Source organism: Dipodomys spectabilis, unplaced genomic scaffold (assembly GCF_019054845.1).
Source record: "Dipodomys spectabilis isolate Male_0828 unplaced genomic scaffold, ASM1905484v1 ptg000034l, whole genome shotgun sequence".
Lineage (NCBI taxonomy): Eukaryota > Metazoa > Chordata > Mammalia > Rodentia > Heteromyidae > Dipodomys > Dipodomys spectabilis.
The window spans coordinates 9533973-9549575 of record NW_024870711.1 but is presented as its reverse complement, the minus strand read 5'-3'; the positions used below and the strand labels follow the sequence as shown (position 1 = coordinate 9549575).

Sequence of the window (15603 nt, the reverse complement as noted above, 5' to 3'; positions counted from 1 at the left end):
ATAGCCTTCTTATCAATCCTCTGCACAGCGGCCATGGTGTTTGGGAGTGATAATAACACTAGCTATTCTCAGCTCCTCTCCATACACAGACCCTGATAGAGCAGATTGATTACACTTGATATCTTTACCAGGGAAGTTTCTGTATGTTGGAAAGAGTCCCAAGAAACACTAGGTTTTGGAGCATTGATTTGGTTAAAAAAAGAACATGTAAAGAACAAAGTTGGCTGTAGCTGATTATACTTTTCAGCTTATGAAATTTTTTTTAAACGATTTCATAATGCTTCATTTCTTCAGAGTAATTTTAACATGCCAGAATGTAGCGGTCGCTGCTGGTTATTTCACCAAATATCTCCATACTTTCCTGATGTTATAAACAACCATTGAAATACTGATCTTTTAAATATTTAGCTTTTATTCAAAGAACATCTTGAAAACAGGTGGCATTGGTTAACTTATTATCATTAATACAGTAGTTTTGAGTATTTAATTTTGGGGGGGATTTTTTAATTTTTTTAATTATCCATAAATGGAAGGGCATTTGAATTTATGTAGTAACTGCAAACAGCCAATATGTTACTAACTGTATGTTTTCTTTCCATAAATACAGAGCTATATTTACAAGAAACATTTAAGCCTTTAGTGAATATATCTCCAGATGCAAGGTAAACAGAACATTTTTTTCCTTTGAAAACATTCATTGTAATTTGTGCATTTTATTACTACAGTAGATACATAAAGACAAACATGTTATCTAGTCTAGATGGGACCAGATTCCTTAACTTCAGATACTAAATTTAATAACTTAAGGGACATTAGAAATCACAGCCAAGGAAGTGGCACTGTGGCTCAAGTGGTAGAGTGCTTACTCACCTTGAGCTGAAGAGCTCGGGGACAGTGCCCAGGCCCAGAGTTCAAGCCCCAGGACCAACAGTAATTATATATATATATATACACACACACACACATACACACATACATATATATCAGAGAATAAATTTTTTAAATCATAGCCAAGCAAGATGCCAGTGGCCCATACTTAAAATCCTAGCTACTCCTGAGTTGAGATTTGAGGATCATAGTTCAGACCAGTTTGAGGAAAACAAATCCAAGAGACTCTTACTTCCACTTAACCAGCAAAAAGCTGGAAGTGAAGATGTGGCTCAAGTAGTAGAGCATCAACCTAAAGCAAAAAAGCTAAGGGACAGCACAAGGCCCCATCAAGCCCCCTAGTGCCATCACAAAAAAAAAAAAAGAGAGAGAAGGAGGGAGGGCAGGTGGCTTGAACTCAGGGCCTGGACACTGTCCCCGAGCATTTTTTGCCCACTTGAGCCACAGCTCCACTTCTGGCTTTTTGCTGGTTAATTGGAGATAAAACTCTCACGGACTTGCCTGCCTGGCTGGCTTCAAACTGTGATCCTCAAATGTCAGCCTCCTGAGTAGCCAGGATTATAGGTCTGAGCTACAGGCGCCCAGCTGGATTAACCTCCTCTTATGGAGTGTGAAACACAGGAAGTGTGTGGAGGCGGGGTGGTCCACACCAGAAGTGCATGAAGGCTGGGCAGTCCAGAGTATGCTGATTTTCCTTGGAAGCCTCCTAACAGCTTTAATGGATTTTCCCGCAGCCTCTTCGATGCTGTATACTCGTTGATCAAAAACAAAATCCACAGATTGCCAGTTATTGATCCTATCAGTGGAAATGCACTTTATATTCTTACCCACAAAAGAATCCTCAAGTTCCTCCAGCTTTTTGTAAGTAGTTCCTAGCATTTCTGAAGACCCAGTTGTGTTGACTTTAGTTTGTCTCAAGTACACTGGCTCCTGGAACTCCCAGCGAAAGGAATTGTCAGTGGTGAGATCCCCATGTCTAACCTTTACTTTCTCAATTTACTGCTATTAGACTTGTACATCCTCAGTGATTTTAATCAAAAAGCAATCACCTTTCAGCACAGTTTCAAGATAATTAAAACAGAATTCTCCACCTAAATATGGTCACACTGCCACCTAAAGCAGCTTGTAAATGAGGTAAGGACCTCTGTACAAAGGAAACTCAGCCAAAGGTTAGGGGGTAAATTGCTTCGTGAGCCTATCAGGACGGCTCATGCCTGCAATCCCAGCTATTTGGGAGGCAGAGATCAGGATTGCAGTTTGAAGTCAGCCCAAACAAAAAATGAGATACTCCATCTCAACAATAAGCTGAGCATGGTGGCACACACTTGTAGCTCTGCTTATGCACGAGGTGTTAGGAGGAGGATTATGGTCTGAGGCAACTTGTAATAAATACAAAACTACTTGAAAAATAAAGCAGAATTGGGCACCAGCGGCTCATGCCTATAATCCTAGCTACTCAGAAGGCTGAGAGCTGATGATTGCAGTTCAAAGCCAGCCTAGGCAGGAAAGTCCATGAGACTCTTCAATTAACCACTCAAAAACCAGGAGTGGAGCTGTGGCTTATAGTGGTAGAACACTAGCCTTGAACAAAAGAGCTCAGGGACAGTGCCTAGGCCCTGACTTCAAGCCCTATGATCAACATCAACAACAAAAAGGAGAGAAGAACTGAGCTATGGCTCAAATGGTAGAGTACCTACCTGGCAAGCACAAAGCCCTGAGCTGACCCCAATACCACCAAAAAACTTAAACAGCTTCATGTTGTGTCTTTTGATGTCATGGTTTTAGAAACATGATTTAAAAAAAAAAAAAAAAAAAAAACTATTCCTGAAGTTTTCATTTCAAACTTAGCAGTAATGGAAAAGCCCTAAAGCCCATTTTGTCCATATCCAGCCTGTGTTGTCTGTAGACTTTCTCAACTACCTGTGTCATGAGCCGGCTTCATAATCATCCCAAACATGGAACCTTTCTGGTGAGCAGCATTAAAAGCAGTTCTGAGGAAAGCGAGTGTACCAGAGGCTGTTTGAAAGTCCTATTTCCAAAGGAGGCAGTAGGTGGAGTCCACGTCACAGTAGCTTTCCAGTTTTCCTCTCTGCAGCTGCTCACAGAGAACTAGCACAATGGCACGCTGGCGTAATGTGCACGACCCTTACTGCAGAAGCACAGAGGGTCTAGTGATTGAGAAACACCTTGCAATCATACTAGACCTGTGTTTTAATAGTGTACATGTGTAAGCAGTACTATGTTAAGAGATACGAGCTGGGAAGGTGGCTTGGTGGTAGAGCACTTGCCTCACATGCGTGAGGCCCTGGGTTCGATTCCTCAGTACCACATAAGCAGAAAAAGCCAGAAGTGGCACTGTGGCTCAAGTGGTAGAGCCCTAGCCTTGAGCTGAAGAGCTGAGGAACAGCACCTAGACCCAGAGTTCAGGCCCCATAACCAACTTAAAAAAAAAAAAAAAAAAGAACAATTTTAAAAAAGGTTCAGGTGGCTGGGCCTATAATCCCAGCTACTCAGGAGGCTGAGATCTGAGGATCGTGGTTCAAAGCCAGCCCAGGCAAAACAGTCCTCATGAGACTCTTACCTCTAATAAACCACTCAAGGGCTGGGAAGGTGGCTCAGTGGTAGAGTGCTTGCCTTGCATGCCTGAGGCCCTGGGTTCAATTCCTCAGCACCACATAAGCAAAAAGAAAAAAGCCGGATGTGGCGCTGTGACTCAAGTGGTAGAGCACTAGCCTTGAGCTGAAGAGCTGAGGGTCAGCACCCAGGCCCAGAGTTCAGGCCCCACGACTGGACCAAATAAAAAAATAAATAAATAAATAAAATAAATAAACCACTCAAAAACCAGTAGTGTCATAGTGACTCAAGTGATAGAGCATTAGCCTTGAGCACAAAGAGGCTCAGAGGGATAGTACCTAGGCCCTGAGTTCAAAACCCACAACCAACAAAAAAAACAGAAAATGTTGTGGCCAAGCATGACAATATGCCCCTATAATCCCAGCTACTTGGGAGGTGGAGATTGGGAGGATCAAGGTTCCAGACCAGTTTAGGTAAAAATTAATGGAACCCCAACAAGCCAAGTGTGGCAGCTTATCTGGCATCCCAACTGTGTTTATGCGGGAGGCGGAAATGTAGCACGTGGTCCCAGGCAAAAAGCTCTAGGCCCTGTCCAAAAAGTAACTAAAGCAAACAAGGATGGGGTTGTGGCTTAAGTGGTAGATTGCCTGCCTATTGCAAGCTATGAGGCCCTGAATACAAACCCAAGCCTAAAGCAAGCGTCCAGGAAGGGAGCAGGCAGGGCATGTGGCGGTATTGCTTGTCAGTGTGTAATCTGCGATGGTGGCAGCCTCGGCTGCTCAGGCTTCACAGGAATGGAGGACGGGGGGCAGGGGGGACACACTCAGGGCCCCCATGTGTCAGTCTCCATGTTGACAGCATGACTGGAGCACTGATCCCAGCTGTCCTCCTCAGCCACCCCAGGGCCCCCACTGAGCAGCCCTGTGCAGGCGGTAGGGTGCCTGGTCCTGGCATCTCTGACTCCCAAGCCCAGACCCCATCTCTGCTGGCCTCTGCCACAGCAGCCCCCCCATCTGGGCCATGAAGAGTGGCGTCATCCTGAGCTGCCTCCTGTCTATAAAAAGACCGAGCCTGCCGCTGCCCAGTACTGCCTGATATGTGGGCCAGTGTGGTGGTGAGAGTCATGCTACTAGAATATTCAGCTAGACATTCTCAGATAAAAATCCCAGATTTAAATAAAGGAACTCCAGGGCCTGCTCTTCACTGCACTGTGCGGCCGCTCGCTTTGCCCTCGGAGAGCGAGCAAAGGCGGTGCGGCGCGCGGAGCAGGGCTGTCCCGGGTGGGAGTGGACTGGACGACCTAATAGGGCTCTTTTCTTTTTTTTTTTTCTCTAAATTTCTAGGATTCTCATGATTTGAATATTGATGAACTCTTTGACTTGAACGTTTTGTTTCTCCTAACTGTTCATCTTTTCCTGATAATTATAAGGTACACCAGGAGGATGGAATCACCTGTGCCCCTTATAAAATGAGGTGGATCTTTGAAACTGTAGTTCATTATGTTATAGCCAAGCACGTGGAACCCTCCACTAGCCTCCTCTGCTAGAGCAATGGGTGACAGGGAGTGTGAGAAGGTTCTTTTCCTTCTGTCCAGCAGCCTTGTTCCTTGCTCCTCAGAGACAGCGCTGGGAGTCTCTAAGGAGAATGGGGTGTGGCGGTGGGTGGAATTCATACAAGCTGCTGGAGGCCGGGCCAGGGCCCACTCAGTCAGGTGCATCAGTCAGATTTGGGGTCATGTGGCTCTTCTTAAGGTCACTTGGTAGCAAGTCCAATCTTGGGTGAATGATTAAGAATAAGGAGTTTAATTCACCCAAACAGACCCAGTGTTTCTCTCCCCGGCCATTTCAGTAAGGGAGATAAAGGCAGCTGCACTGTTAACGCCCAAGTAGCTTACTGGGAAAGGACTCGCATGGACGTGCGATCCAGCTGAATAAGTGGAGTCACTTTCTCTGTGTATGAGACATGCTCTGATCATTGGTCGGACATAGGGGTTTGGGGTTTTTGCTGCACTCTGGACCTTTGAGCCATCAAAGGGTTTGCTGAGGGTGAGCCGTGTGCTTCTCTTCCTGCTTAGATGTCTGACATGCCAAAGCCCTCCTTCATGAAGCAGAACCTGGACGAGCTTGGCATAGGCACGTACCACAACATCGCCTTCATCCACCCGGACACGCCCATCATCAAGGCCTTGAACATCTTTGTGGAGAGACGGATATCGGCCTTGCCCGTGGTGGATGAGTCAGGTGTGTGTACGCTCCGCTCCGCTCCCCTCCCCTCCCCTCCCCTCCCCTCCCCTCCAAGCAGCTGGCTGTGAATTGAGCAGCAGCCAAGCCCATGAATCGGGGGAGATGCCACGCACGCACATGCATATGCCCAGACCCAGAGCACACTTGCGTGAAAACCTCTTCCTGCATCTTCCCCTGAGATCCCAGTCCATGTCCATTTCCACATAGACAAGTTCATTTAATTCTTTATTACTGTTGAATCCCCAGTAGTTATCTACTTAAGACTGATTTTAAGAGTTTCTTTTTTTCCATCCTAAAATGTTGTTCTAACATATCTTTTCATTTTTAGGAAAAGTTGTAGATATTTATTCCAAATTTGATGTAATTGTAAGTACTTTTAATTTTTTTTAACTTTAACTTCAGAATGCATTTCACAACCTGTTCATTTGTGTGTGTTCTTGTTTACTAATTGCTGCCTTCTCTATGAAGTCTTAGAGCATTCATCCTATTCATAGTCATGTGTTGAGCAATGAATTACATTGTACACTAGTATTCTAGTGTATTGTCCCGCCCCACAAGTCCCACCTTTGCACAAGTCTTAAAGGGCCCTGTTGGGCTGGGAAGGTGGCTCAGCAGTAGAGTTGCATGCCTTGCAAGCATGAGGCCCTGGGTTCGATTCCTCAGCACCACATAAACAGAAAAAAAGCCGGAAGTGGCGCTGTGGCTCCAGTGGTAGAGCGCTAGCCTTGAGCTGAAGAGCTGAGGGACAGCGCCCAGGCCCAGAGTTCAGGCCCCATGACCAGACCAAAAAAGAAAAAGAAAAAGGGCCCTGTCTCCATGGCAGCCATGGCCCTTTGTCAGATGCAACTCTTTTTATTTATTTATTTTTTGGTCCAGTCGTGGGGCCTGAACTCTGGGCCTGGGCACTGTCCCTCAGCTCTTCAGCTCAAGGCTAGTGCTCTACCACTTGAGCCACAGCGCCACTTCTGGCTTTTTTTTTTTTTTTTGCTTATGTGGTGCTGAGGAATCGAACCCAGGGCCTCAGGCATGCAAGGCAAGTGCTCTACCACTGAGCCACCTTCCCAGCCCTCAGATGCAACTCTTGCTGCTGAAGGCCCCAGCAGATGGGCACACACAGGGCGTTACAAATTCAGTCGAGTTGAAGATGAGCCTCATATATGAATCCCTGACTTAAAGCTACTAGATTCAGCATTGCCACTACATCTTTTCCTAGGATACATTCCCTCAGTCATCCAAAAACATAGTTTTACACTGCTTTCTGAGAAAGGGAAGGGATGCATTATTAGATAATTTAGGTAGCTGTCTTGACTCTTAATATAAGCAACACTACCAAAGAAATAATGTTCATTAAACTCGTGGTTGAAGGGGAGCCGTGCAAATGAACCAGAACCCAAGACCGCTCACGCAGGGGCCTTCCCAGCCCTGTTCGTCATTGATGTTGGGGGTTGGGGGGGCTGCGGGGGTCATGGCCCCCCTCCCCCAGCAGGAACTGCCCCTGCTCCCATCCACACGGAAATTCTCTCAGTCACTCTCAGTTCAAATGAATGGAAAAAATTCTGGTAGGCAGGATGGGCTTTCAAAACTTGCCGTCATGGCTTCATAATTAAGGTATACGTCCAGTGGGAAATCATGAATGGCAATTGATGAATAACCTTACAGGTGGCCTAATGCAAGCTAGAAAGAGTACACTGGGGCCCAAATTAGACATTAAAGTTTTTGTTTTGTTTTTGTCGTTGTGGGGCTTGAACTCTGGGCCTGGGCACTGTCCTCCCTGAGCTCTTCAGATCAAGATGAGTGCTCTACCACTTGAGCCACAGCGCCACTTCTGGTTTTCTGGTGGTTTATTGGAAATAAGAGTCTCACAGACTTTGCTGCCTAGGCTGGCTTTTTAAACCTCGATCCTCAGATCTCACTCTTCTGAGTAGCAAGGATTAATAGGCATGAGCTACCAGCGCCCAGCATGACATTAAAGTTTTTTTTAACAATCGAATTGTGTCCTGCACACTGGTTATCGCGAAGGGTGTGAGGTATTCTGTATCCCTGTTCCAGAACCTCGCTGCTGAGAAAACGTACAATAACCTAGATGTGACCGTGACTCAGGCGCTGCTGCACCGATCGCAGTACTTTGAAGGGGTTGTGAAGTGCAGTAAGCTGGAGACACTGGAGACCATCGTGGACAGGATAGTCAGAGCTGAGGTGAGCCCCCAGGCGCCGGCCCTGCCCACCCTCCCAGCCCACGCCACACGGCCCCAAGGGCCCCAGAGGACAGCGGGCACCTTGGAGTCTGAACCACAGGAGAGGCTCAGGGGCGTGTGGTCCTTTGCCGGGGTTGTGGAGTGAGATCACATTGGGCTGAACTGAGTCCTGATCCCTTGGTTGAATTGAAAATACAGGTAAGGTATGTTCACAGTTTGCAAAACATATTCATGAGAAAACATTGCCCCAAGAACTATTTTAAGTTCCGCAAGTGTCTGGGAACTCAGTGAAAAGGCATACTGTCTTAACAGAATGAGCAATCGAGCAGTAAAACCAGTCCTATTTTCTCACCGTCAGTCAATCTCTTCCAGTGGAGATGGGTGGTGGACGAGGGGGGGGCGCTGCTCCTCTGGGCTCCGGCCTATCTCTGCTGCTCCTGGGGTTTTCAGGTTCGCTTTGCACAACTCCCTGTAGGAAATAGGGGGTCATTGTGGAGCCTATGGAATTCGTGCACCAGTCTCGCCTCACACACGCCGGCCCCTTTTGTTCTCTCCAGTACTACAGGTTAAACCCAGGGTCTCACCGCATTACACAAGTGCTCTACACTTGAACTACACCTCCAACAGCTTGGGAGGGGTTTTTTTGTTTGTTAGTGGTACTGAGATTTGAACTCAGGGCCTCGTGCTTATTAGGCTGGCACTCTCCATTTGAACCATACTACCAGATTTTCAAGACTTTTTGTGCCCAGACTGGCCTTGAGCCACAGTCTTTCCTTTCTCTCTCTCTCTCTCCCTCTTCCCATCCCCCCATCTCTCTCGTCTGTTGTATTTACCATTCTTCCATGCTATTCCCCCCTCCCTCGCCCCTCCCCCTCCCTCCATCCAACCAAGTACTATTCTTGAGGACAGAAGAACGGAAGGTGCTATTCTGTACTTTCCAGAACAACCCACTGTGATAGACAGCCTAAATCCATAATGGTGCTTTGCTGATACAAATGCAGAACTACAGACCAAGGAGCGAAGAACCTGATTGGGTTTGGCCTCTGACAGGCAACCATAACCTGCTTTCTGACAGTTCAGCATGAATCAGATACTGTATCAAGAGCCGTCTGTGTGCAGGTCAGGGCCTTGTGCTGTCACTTGGCTTTTTTGCTCAGGCTGGCATTCTACCACTTGAGCCATACCTTCACTTCTGCCTTTTTTGCTGATTAGCTGAAGATTAGAATCACAGATTTTTCTCTCTGGGCTGGCTTCAAACCATGATCCTCAGATCTCAGCCTCCTAGGTAGTGGGATTACAGTGCCTGGACTGCCTGGTTACTTTTGAGATAGGTCTCACTTCCTGCCCAGGTACACCGTGATCCTCCTAGTTTTCAAAGCTTCCTAGCACCTTCAGTTAAGAAAGAGTCTTGAGAACTTTTTTTTTTGGGGGGGGGGGGGTGTTGATTGTGGGGCTTGAACTCTGGGCCTGGGCGCTGTCCCTCAGCTCTTCAGCCTAAGGTGAGTGCTCTGCCACTTGAGCCACAGCGCCACTTCTGGTTTTCTGGTGATTAATTGGAGATGAGTCTCCTGGACTTTCCTGCCCAGGCTGGCTTTGAACCACAATCCTCAGATCTCAGTCTCCTAAGTAGCTAGGATGACAGGTGTGAACCACTGGCACCCTGCTTCTTCAGGGCTTTTCTGCCAAGACTGGCCTGGCATCACACTCCTGACCCCGGCCTTTCATGTAGCTAGGATGACAGGCTATGACTGTGCCAAGCTATTGGTGGGGGGAGTAGGGGGAAAGGAAGGAAGGTCTGAGAAACTTTTTCGTCTGGGCTGACCTTGAACCCCAATCTTCCTGACCTCAATCTCCCAGATAGCTGGAATTACAGCCCTGTGCTAAGCTAACCTGTTCTGAGTTTTGTCTTTCACATGTAGATATTCTGAAATTTGAAAACTCAGCAAGACATAGCTAGCTCGTTTTTCTAAGAGTGGTCAAAGCAAAACAGCTTTACATTTTCAGGTTAGAGGCAAAGCCTTTCTGTGCACAGTGGGACGTAGCTACTATATTAGCACAAGCGACATTTTTGTAGTGCTGTACATGAATTCTGACACAGGACCTGCTTTTCTCCTCTGTGCAGGTGCATCGGCTGGTGGTGGTAAATGAAGCAGACAGCATTGTGGGGATTATCTCCCTGTCTGACATTCTGCAGGCTCTGATCCTCACGCCAGCAGGTAACCATGCCAATTTCCCAACGCTGGGGCTCTAGGAAGAGTGGCAGGCAGGCAGGCAGGCAGGCAGGCAGACAGGCCCCTGAGTGCAGCCCTGGAGTCTGCCCCACTCTCCTCCACTGTGAGGCGGCGCACACGCTGCTTTGTGAACCTCTTTCCTTCGCAGTTTCAAACTTGAAATGTTCTACTTGGTGTTTTTGTTTGGTTGGGGCTCTTTTTGTGTTTGTTCTGTACCTCTCCTGGGGCTTCAGCTCAGGGCCTGGGCGCTCTACCACTCCACAGCTCTACTTCTGGATTTTTAAAGTAGTCTCACAGGGCTGGGAAGGTGGCTCAGTGGTAGACTGCTTCCCCAGCATGCATGAAGCCCTGGGTTCTTTCCTTAGTACCACATACACAGAAAAAGCCAGAAGTAGCACTATGGTTCAAGTGGTAGAGTGCTGGCCTTGAGTAAAAAGAAGTTCAGTGACAGTGCCCAGGCCCTGAGTTCAAGCCCCAGAACTGGCCAAAAAAAAAAAAAAAGCCTCACAGATTGTCCAGGCAGGCTTTAGATCTCAGCCTCCTCAGTAGCTAAGATGACAAGCATGAGCACCAGCGCCCGGCTTCACAAGTTGAAATGTTCTACTTGGGTGATAAAAGTCAGTAGAAAATATTCAGAGCCAAGGAGAGGGCTTTATGCCAGTCCAGGGTTTGAACTCGGGGCCTCACTCTCTCCCTTGGCTTTTTTAACTTAAGTTTACATCTCTACCAGTTGAGCCGCAGCTCCATTTGCAGCTTTTTGGTGGTTAATCGGAGATGAGTCTTACAGACTTTGCTCCTGCTCAAATTGGCTTCAAACCATGTCAGCCTCCTGAGTGGTCAGGATTACAGGGGTGAGCTGCCAGCTACAGCGATAGACAGAAGGGCTAATGCCTCAGGTGCCACATACTTCGATGGCAGATGGGGTCTTCAAACCACTGGGGCTCCCTTCCTCCTGCCTTATTCTTCCTATCCCTCTGTCACCTGGCCGAGCACCAGGAAACCAGCCGGCCTGTGTGGGCCCCCGAACAAGGCCCGGACGTGAGGGCCCTGTGCTTTGAACTCTTCAGTGGTGCAGTTGCTGCTGTATTGATTTGTCTTTAGTTCAAAAGTCAAACCCAGATAAAACTGCTCTTATGAGTATTCTACAACCTGAACATCCCCATTCCAAAGCAGCCCCCTGTGTCTGCCCAGGTCCTATCTGCAGTTTGGAGGGGGCGCCCAGCAGAGCTGTGATCCACGAGTGGTTATCACAGGTGGGCAGCAGCCTCCACATCCCCTGGAACTAGTTGGAGGCATCCGTGTGGGACCACGCCACAGTTACTGAGTCAGAAATCACTGCCACATCCAATTGGTCCTGGCTGGCCTTTGCAGGCTTGCATTGAAAGCGAGCTTGAAGCTCACAGTGCTTCCTGGTCATAGGTCAAAAGCCATCGGTAATAGAAGTGAAGGTGAGGTTGTTCACTGAACTATCTGCAGTACCTAAAACTTGAAAGCAACCCAAGTATCTCTCTGAAAAAGGAAAGGTAAATTGGTTTACATTCCTTCTGTGGATTATTATACATCACCAAAAGTGAACAGAGTCACCTTCGACTTTATAGGGTCTTACAAGCAGCACTGAAAGTCACGCTAATGCATGCTGCATGATCCTGTGTAAATCTCCACACTAGCTAAGTGTGGCACCCTCATGCAGATGAAGACCACCTCACCGCACAGGTAGACAGCTAGACACGCAGGACAGGGTCCTCCCTCCCAGCCTGCCCCACGCCAGGGTGCACAGCCCAGCAGAGTTTGCCTTAATGGCAGCTTTCATCATCCCTTTGCCAAGACTCTGAGCATAACAAACTCCGCCATCCCACCACCGGTCCCCACCGGCAGGGGAGAAGGATTTCCATCTAGACTTGTTATTTCAAAAGTTGTAAGTCAGACTGGCACTGGTGGTTCATGCCTATAATCCTAGCTACTAAGGGCTGAGATCTAAGCACCGCAGTTCAAAGCAGCCTGGCCAGGAAAGTCCATGAAACTGATCTCCATTTAGACACCAAAATAAGCTGGAAGTAGAGCTTAAATAGTAGAACACCAGCCTTGAGCACAAAAGCTTGGGGACAGTGCCCAGGCCCTGAGTTCAAGCCCCAGGCCAACACACACACATACAGTACAAGGTCTTGAGTTCAAAGCCCTAGTACCAGCACACACAAAAAAGTTATAAGTCTTTCTTACACCTCCCACCTCTGTTAGCACAGTGAAGCAGTTAGCTTCACAGCTGGAATTTGGGATGTATGTTACCATAGAAACCCTCCCTGAAAGAGAGGGTGTCTGTACTCTTACTGGAGGGTACACCGGCTGCACATGTGGCCCGTGGGAGGCCATGTTGGTCTAAGTCCCACTTAGCCACTGCAATGCGAGCCGTCAGGATGTGAGTGAGGTGAGGTCAACTAGGGAAGTGTAGCGTGCACTTGGGCTGCAGCTCACGCCTATAATCCTCGTTTGGGAGGCCTAGATCAGAGGCTAGAGGTTCAAGGGCAGCCCAAGCGGACAAATCCTAGAGATTGTCCTGTCCAATTAGCCAGCCTCCAATATAAGTGGGATGGATTCAAGTGGTAGAGCACCAGCCGTGAGTGAAAAGAGCAAGTAAGAACTCAGGGCCCTGAGTTCAAGCTCCAGCACTGGCGCGCACACACTAGTGTCTGGTGAGAGAGCAGGGAGCTGCTGTGGGGGAGGCCTTCCCCGCCAGCCTGGGCAGAAAACACCCTGGCTCTGCTTGCTCACACGGCAAGCGCCGTCCTCAGACCGCTCGTGCTGGAAGCATGCACAGGCCCGGGACCGCGGCCTTCACTGGAGCAAACACACTCGGGGGCTTTTTCAGTATGTGTTGTGTTTTATTTATTTTCAGTACTAGGATTTGAACTCAAGGCTTTGTGCTTGCCAGGCAGGTACGCTACTGCTAAGCCATCCCTTCAGTCCTTTCTTGTAGTAGTTGTTTTTAAAAACAGCCTCAATCTTCCTATTTCACTCTTCTTCTGGGATGACAGGTGCTGAGATGGAATCTGGAGGAATTTTGACCAGTGCTGGCCTCAGACCACAGCCTCCGCATCGCCGGGCTGACCGGCACACAGCACTGGGCCCAGCTATTAGTTGAGAAAGGGTCTCATAAACTTTCCCTGGGTTGCTCTTGAACCACGATCCTCCAGATCTTAGCCTCCCAATAGCTAGAATTCCAGGCATCAGATTCCATACCCACAAATTTAGAATTCCAGGTAACGTGGACAGAAGGGATAGTGTGGGAGGAGGTGAGGCGTGGAGTGTGGACTGGGGGTAGTGTGGGAGGAGGTGAGGCGTGGAGTGTGGACAGCGAGGTAGTGTAAGAGGAGGTGAGGCGGGTAGTGTGGGAGGAGAGGAGGCATGGAGTGTGGGTAGTGTGGGAGGAGGGGAGGCGTAGAGTATGGACAGGGAGGTGGCGTAAGAGGAGGTGAGGTGCCGGGCGCTGGTGGCTCACGCCTGTAATCCTAGCTACTCAGGAGGCTGAGATCTGAGGATCGCGGTTCAAAGCCAGCCCGGGCAGGAGAGACCGTGAGACTCCTATCTCCAATAAACCACCAGAAAACTGGAAGTGGCGCTGTGGCTCAAGTGGTAGAGCGCTCGCCTTGAGCTAAAGAGCTGAGGGACAGCGCCCAGGCCCAGAGTTCAAGCCCCATGACCGACCAAAAAAAAAAAAAAAAAAAGAGGAGGTGAGGTGTGGAGTGTGGACAGGGGGTAGTGTGGGAGGGTGAGGTGTGGAGTGTGGACAGTGTGGGTAGTGTGGGAGGAGGTGAGGCGTGGAGTGTAAGAGGAGGTGAGGCGTGGAGTGTAAGAGGAGGTGAGGCGTGGAGTGTGGACAGTGTGGGTATTGTAAGAGGAGGTGAGGCGTGGAGTGTGGACAGTGTGGGTAGTGTGGGAGGAGGTGAGGCGTGGAGTGTGGACAGGGTGGGTAGTGTGGGAGGAGGTGAGGCGTGGAGTGTGGACAGTGTGGGTAGTGTGGGAGGAGGTGAGGCGTGGAGTGTGGACAGTGTGGGTATTGTAAGAGGAGGTGAGGCGTGGAGTGTGGACAGGGTGGGTAGTGTGGGAGGAGGTGAGGCGTGGAGTGTGGACAGGGTGGGTCGTGTAAGAGGGGGTGAGGCGTGGAGTGTGGACAGGGTGGGTAGTGTAAGAGGGGGTGAGGCGTGGAGTGTGGACAGGGTGGGTAGTGTGGGAGGAGGTGAGGCGTGGAGTGTGGACAGGGTGGGTTGTGTAAGAGGGGGTGAGGCGTGGAGCCGCCTCTTCCACAGCTTTCTGGCCATCCTCCCAAGCCCCCTGCCGGTTCGGAAGAAAGCACTGGAGTGGAGCTCTCTGCCGTTCGAATGAGCCTTGAACCCTGATTTCCCATGTGCCTCCAGGTGCCAAACAGAAGGAGCCGGAGACGGAATGAGAACCGTGCGCGTCCGCCCTCCTAGGAGAACTTGAACACACTTTTTCTGGGTCACGTTTTGCCTCATGAACACTGGCTGCAATAGAAGAGAATAAAGTGGCTAAGAATGTATTAGCAGGGGTTAGTGATGGGTATTTTTTTCTCCAGTGATGTCAGCTTAAAAAAGAACGATTTTGTGTGCTTGCAGCTTTCAGGCCTGCATTAAAAGACAGTTTTCAGACCTTCGTCTGAAGGATTTTAAATGCTGTATGTCATTAAAGCGCACTGTGTCCTGAATTTTTTATTATTTTTCATTTCAAAGAACCCCCTGGCATGGAGCAGGTGATGGGCATACGGTGAGCGCACGGCATGTTCACATCACAGTGCCTTATGTCGGGACACAGCAATATGCCAGCCTGCCGCCGCCGCGCCCGCCACACGCCCCAGCGCGCACCTCCAGTCCCCGCGAGCTCCAGTGTGGACAGCCTCGACCCTCGCCAAGCCAGCTTGTTCTCATTACACTGGTCAACCAGTTGCCATTTGCATAGAAGCAGTCCCTTTTTCAGTGAGCTGTGGGTACCTGGGGCCCAGGCCTGGAATCCCAGCCCCTTAGGAAGCTGAGGTAGGGGAATCAGTTTGAAGCTAGCCCAGGCAGGAAAAGTCCAAGACACTCATCTCCAGTGAACCATCAAAAAGCCAGAGTTAGAGCTGTGCCTCAAATGGTAAAGTACCAGCCTTGAGCAAAATAGCTAAGGGACAATTCCCAGGCCCTGAGTTCAAGCCCCAGTACCGGCACCAAAAAACAAAAACAACACATAAAAACAAAAAAAACCTGCAGTGACACATTGAAAATGAGCTTCCTAGTGAACAAAGCTGACTTTCCAACAGCTTTATTTTTTACATTCATGACATTTTTTTTTACACCTTTTGGGTAAACTTCCCCATATCCATTAATAATAAAGTCTTGGTGGCTTTAAAATGGCAAACTTGTTATTATTGACATTTGTACCTGGAGAAGATTTGACCTGCAAAACAGCCACCGCCGAGCAGGA

General features: G+C 48.8%; 1 protein-coding gene across 6 annotated transcripts in view; it reads left to right on the top strand.

Moving 5' to 3' along the window:
• The window catches only part of Prkag2 (protein kinase AMP-activated non-catalytic subunit gamma 2), a 213147-nt gene extending 198299 nt beyond the window's left edge, over positions 1-14848 (top strand). For all 6 annotated transcript variants that reach the window (XM_042677172.1, XM_042677170.1, XM_042677169.1 and 3 more), the window contains 7 exons: positions 608-662; positions 1623-1749; positions 5537-5702; positions 6034-6071; positions 7755-7901; positions 10023-10116; positions 14541-14848. In XM_042677172.1, coding sequence (XP_042533106.1) covers positions 608-662; positions 1623-1749; positions 5537-5702; positions 6034-6071; positions 7755-7901; positions 10023-10116; positions 14541-14572 — 659 coding nt within the window. In that variant the 3' untranslated portion in view covers positions 14573-14848. The remainder of the gene's footprint in view (positions 1-607; positions 663-1622; positions 1750-5536; positions 5703-6033; positions 6072-7754; positions 7902-10022; positions 10117-14540) is intronic.
• The last annotated feature ends 755 nt before the right edge of the window (positions 14849-15603 follow it).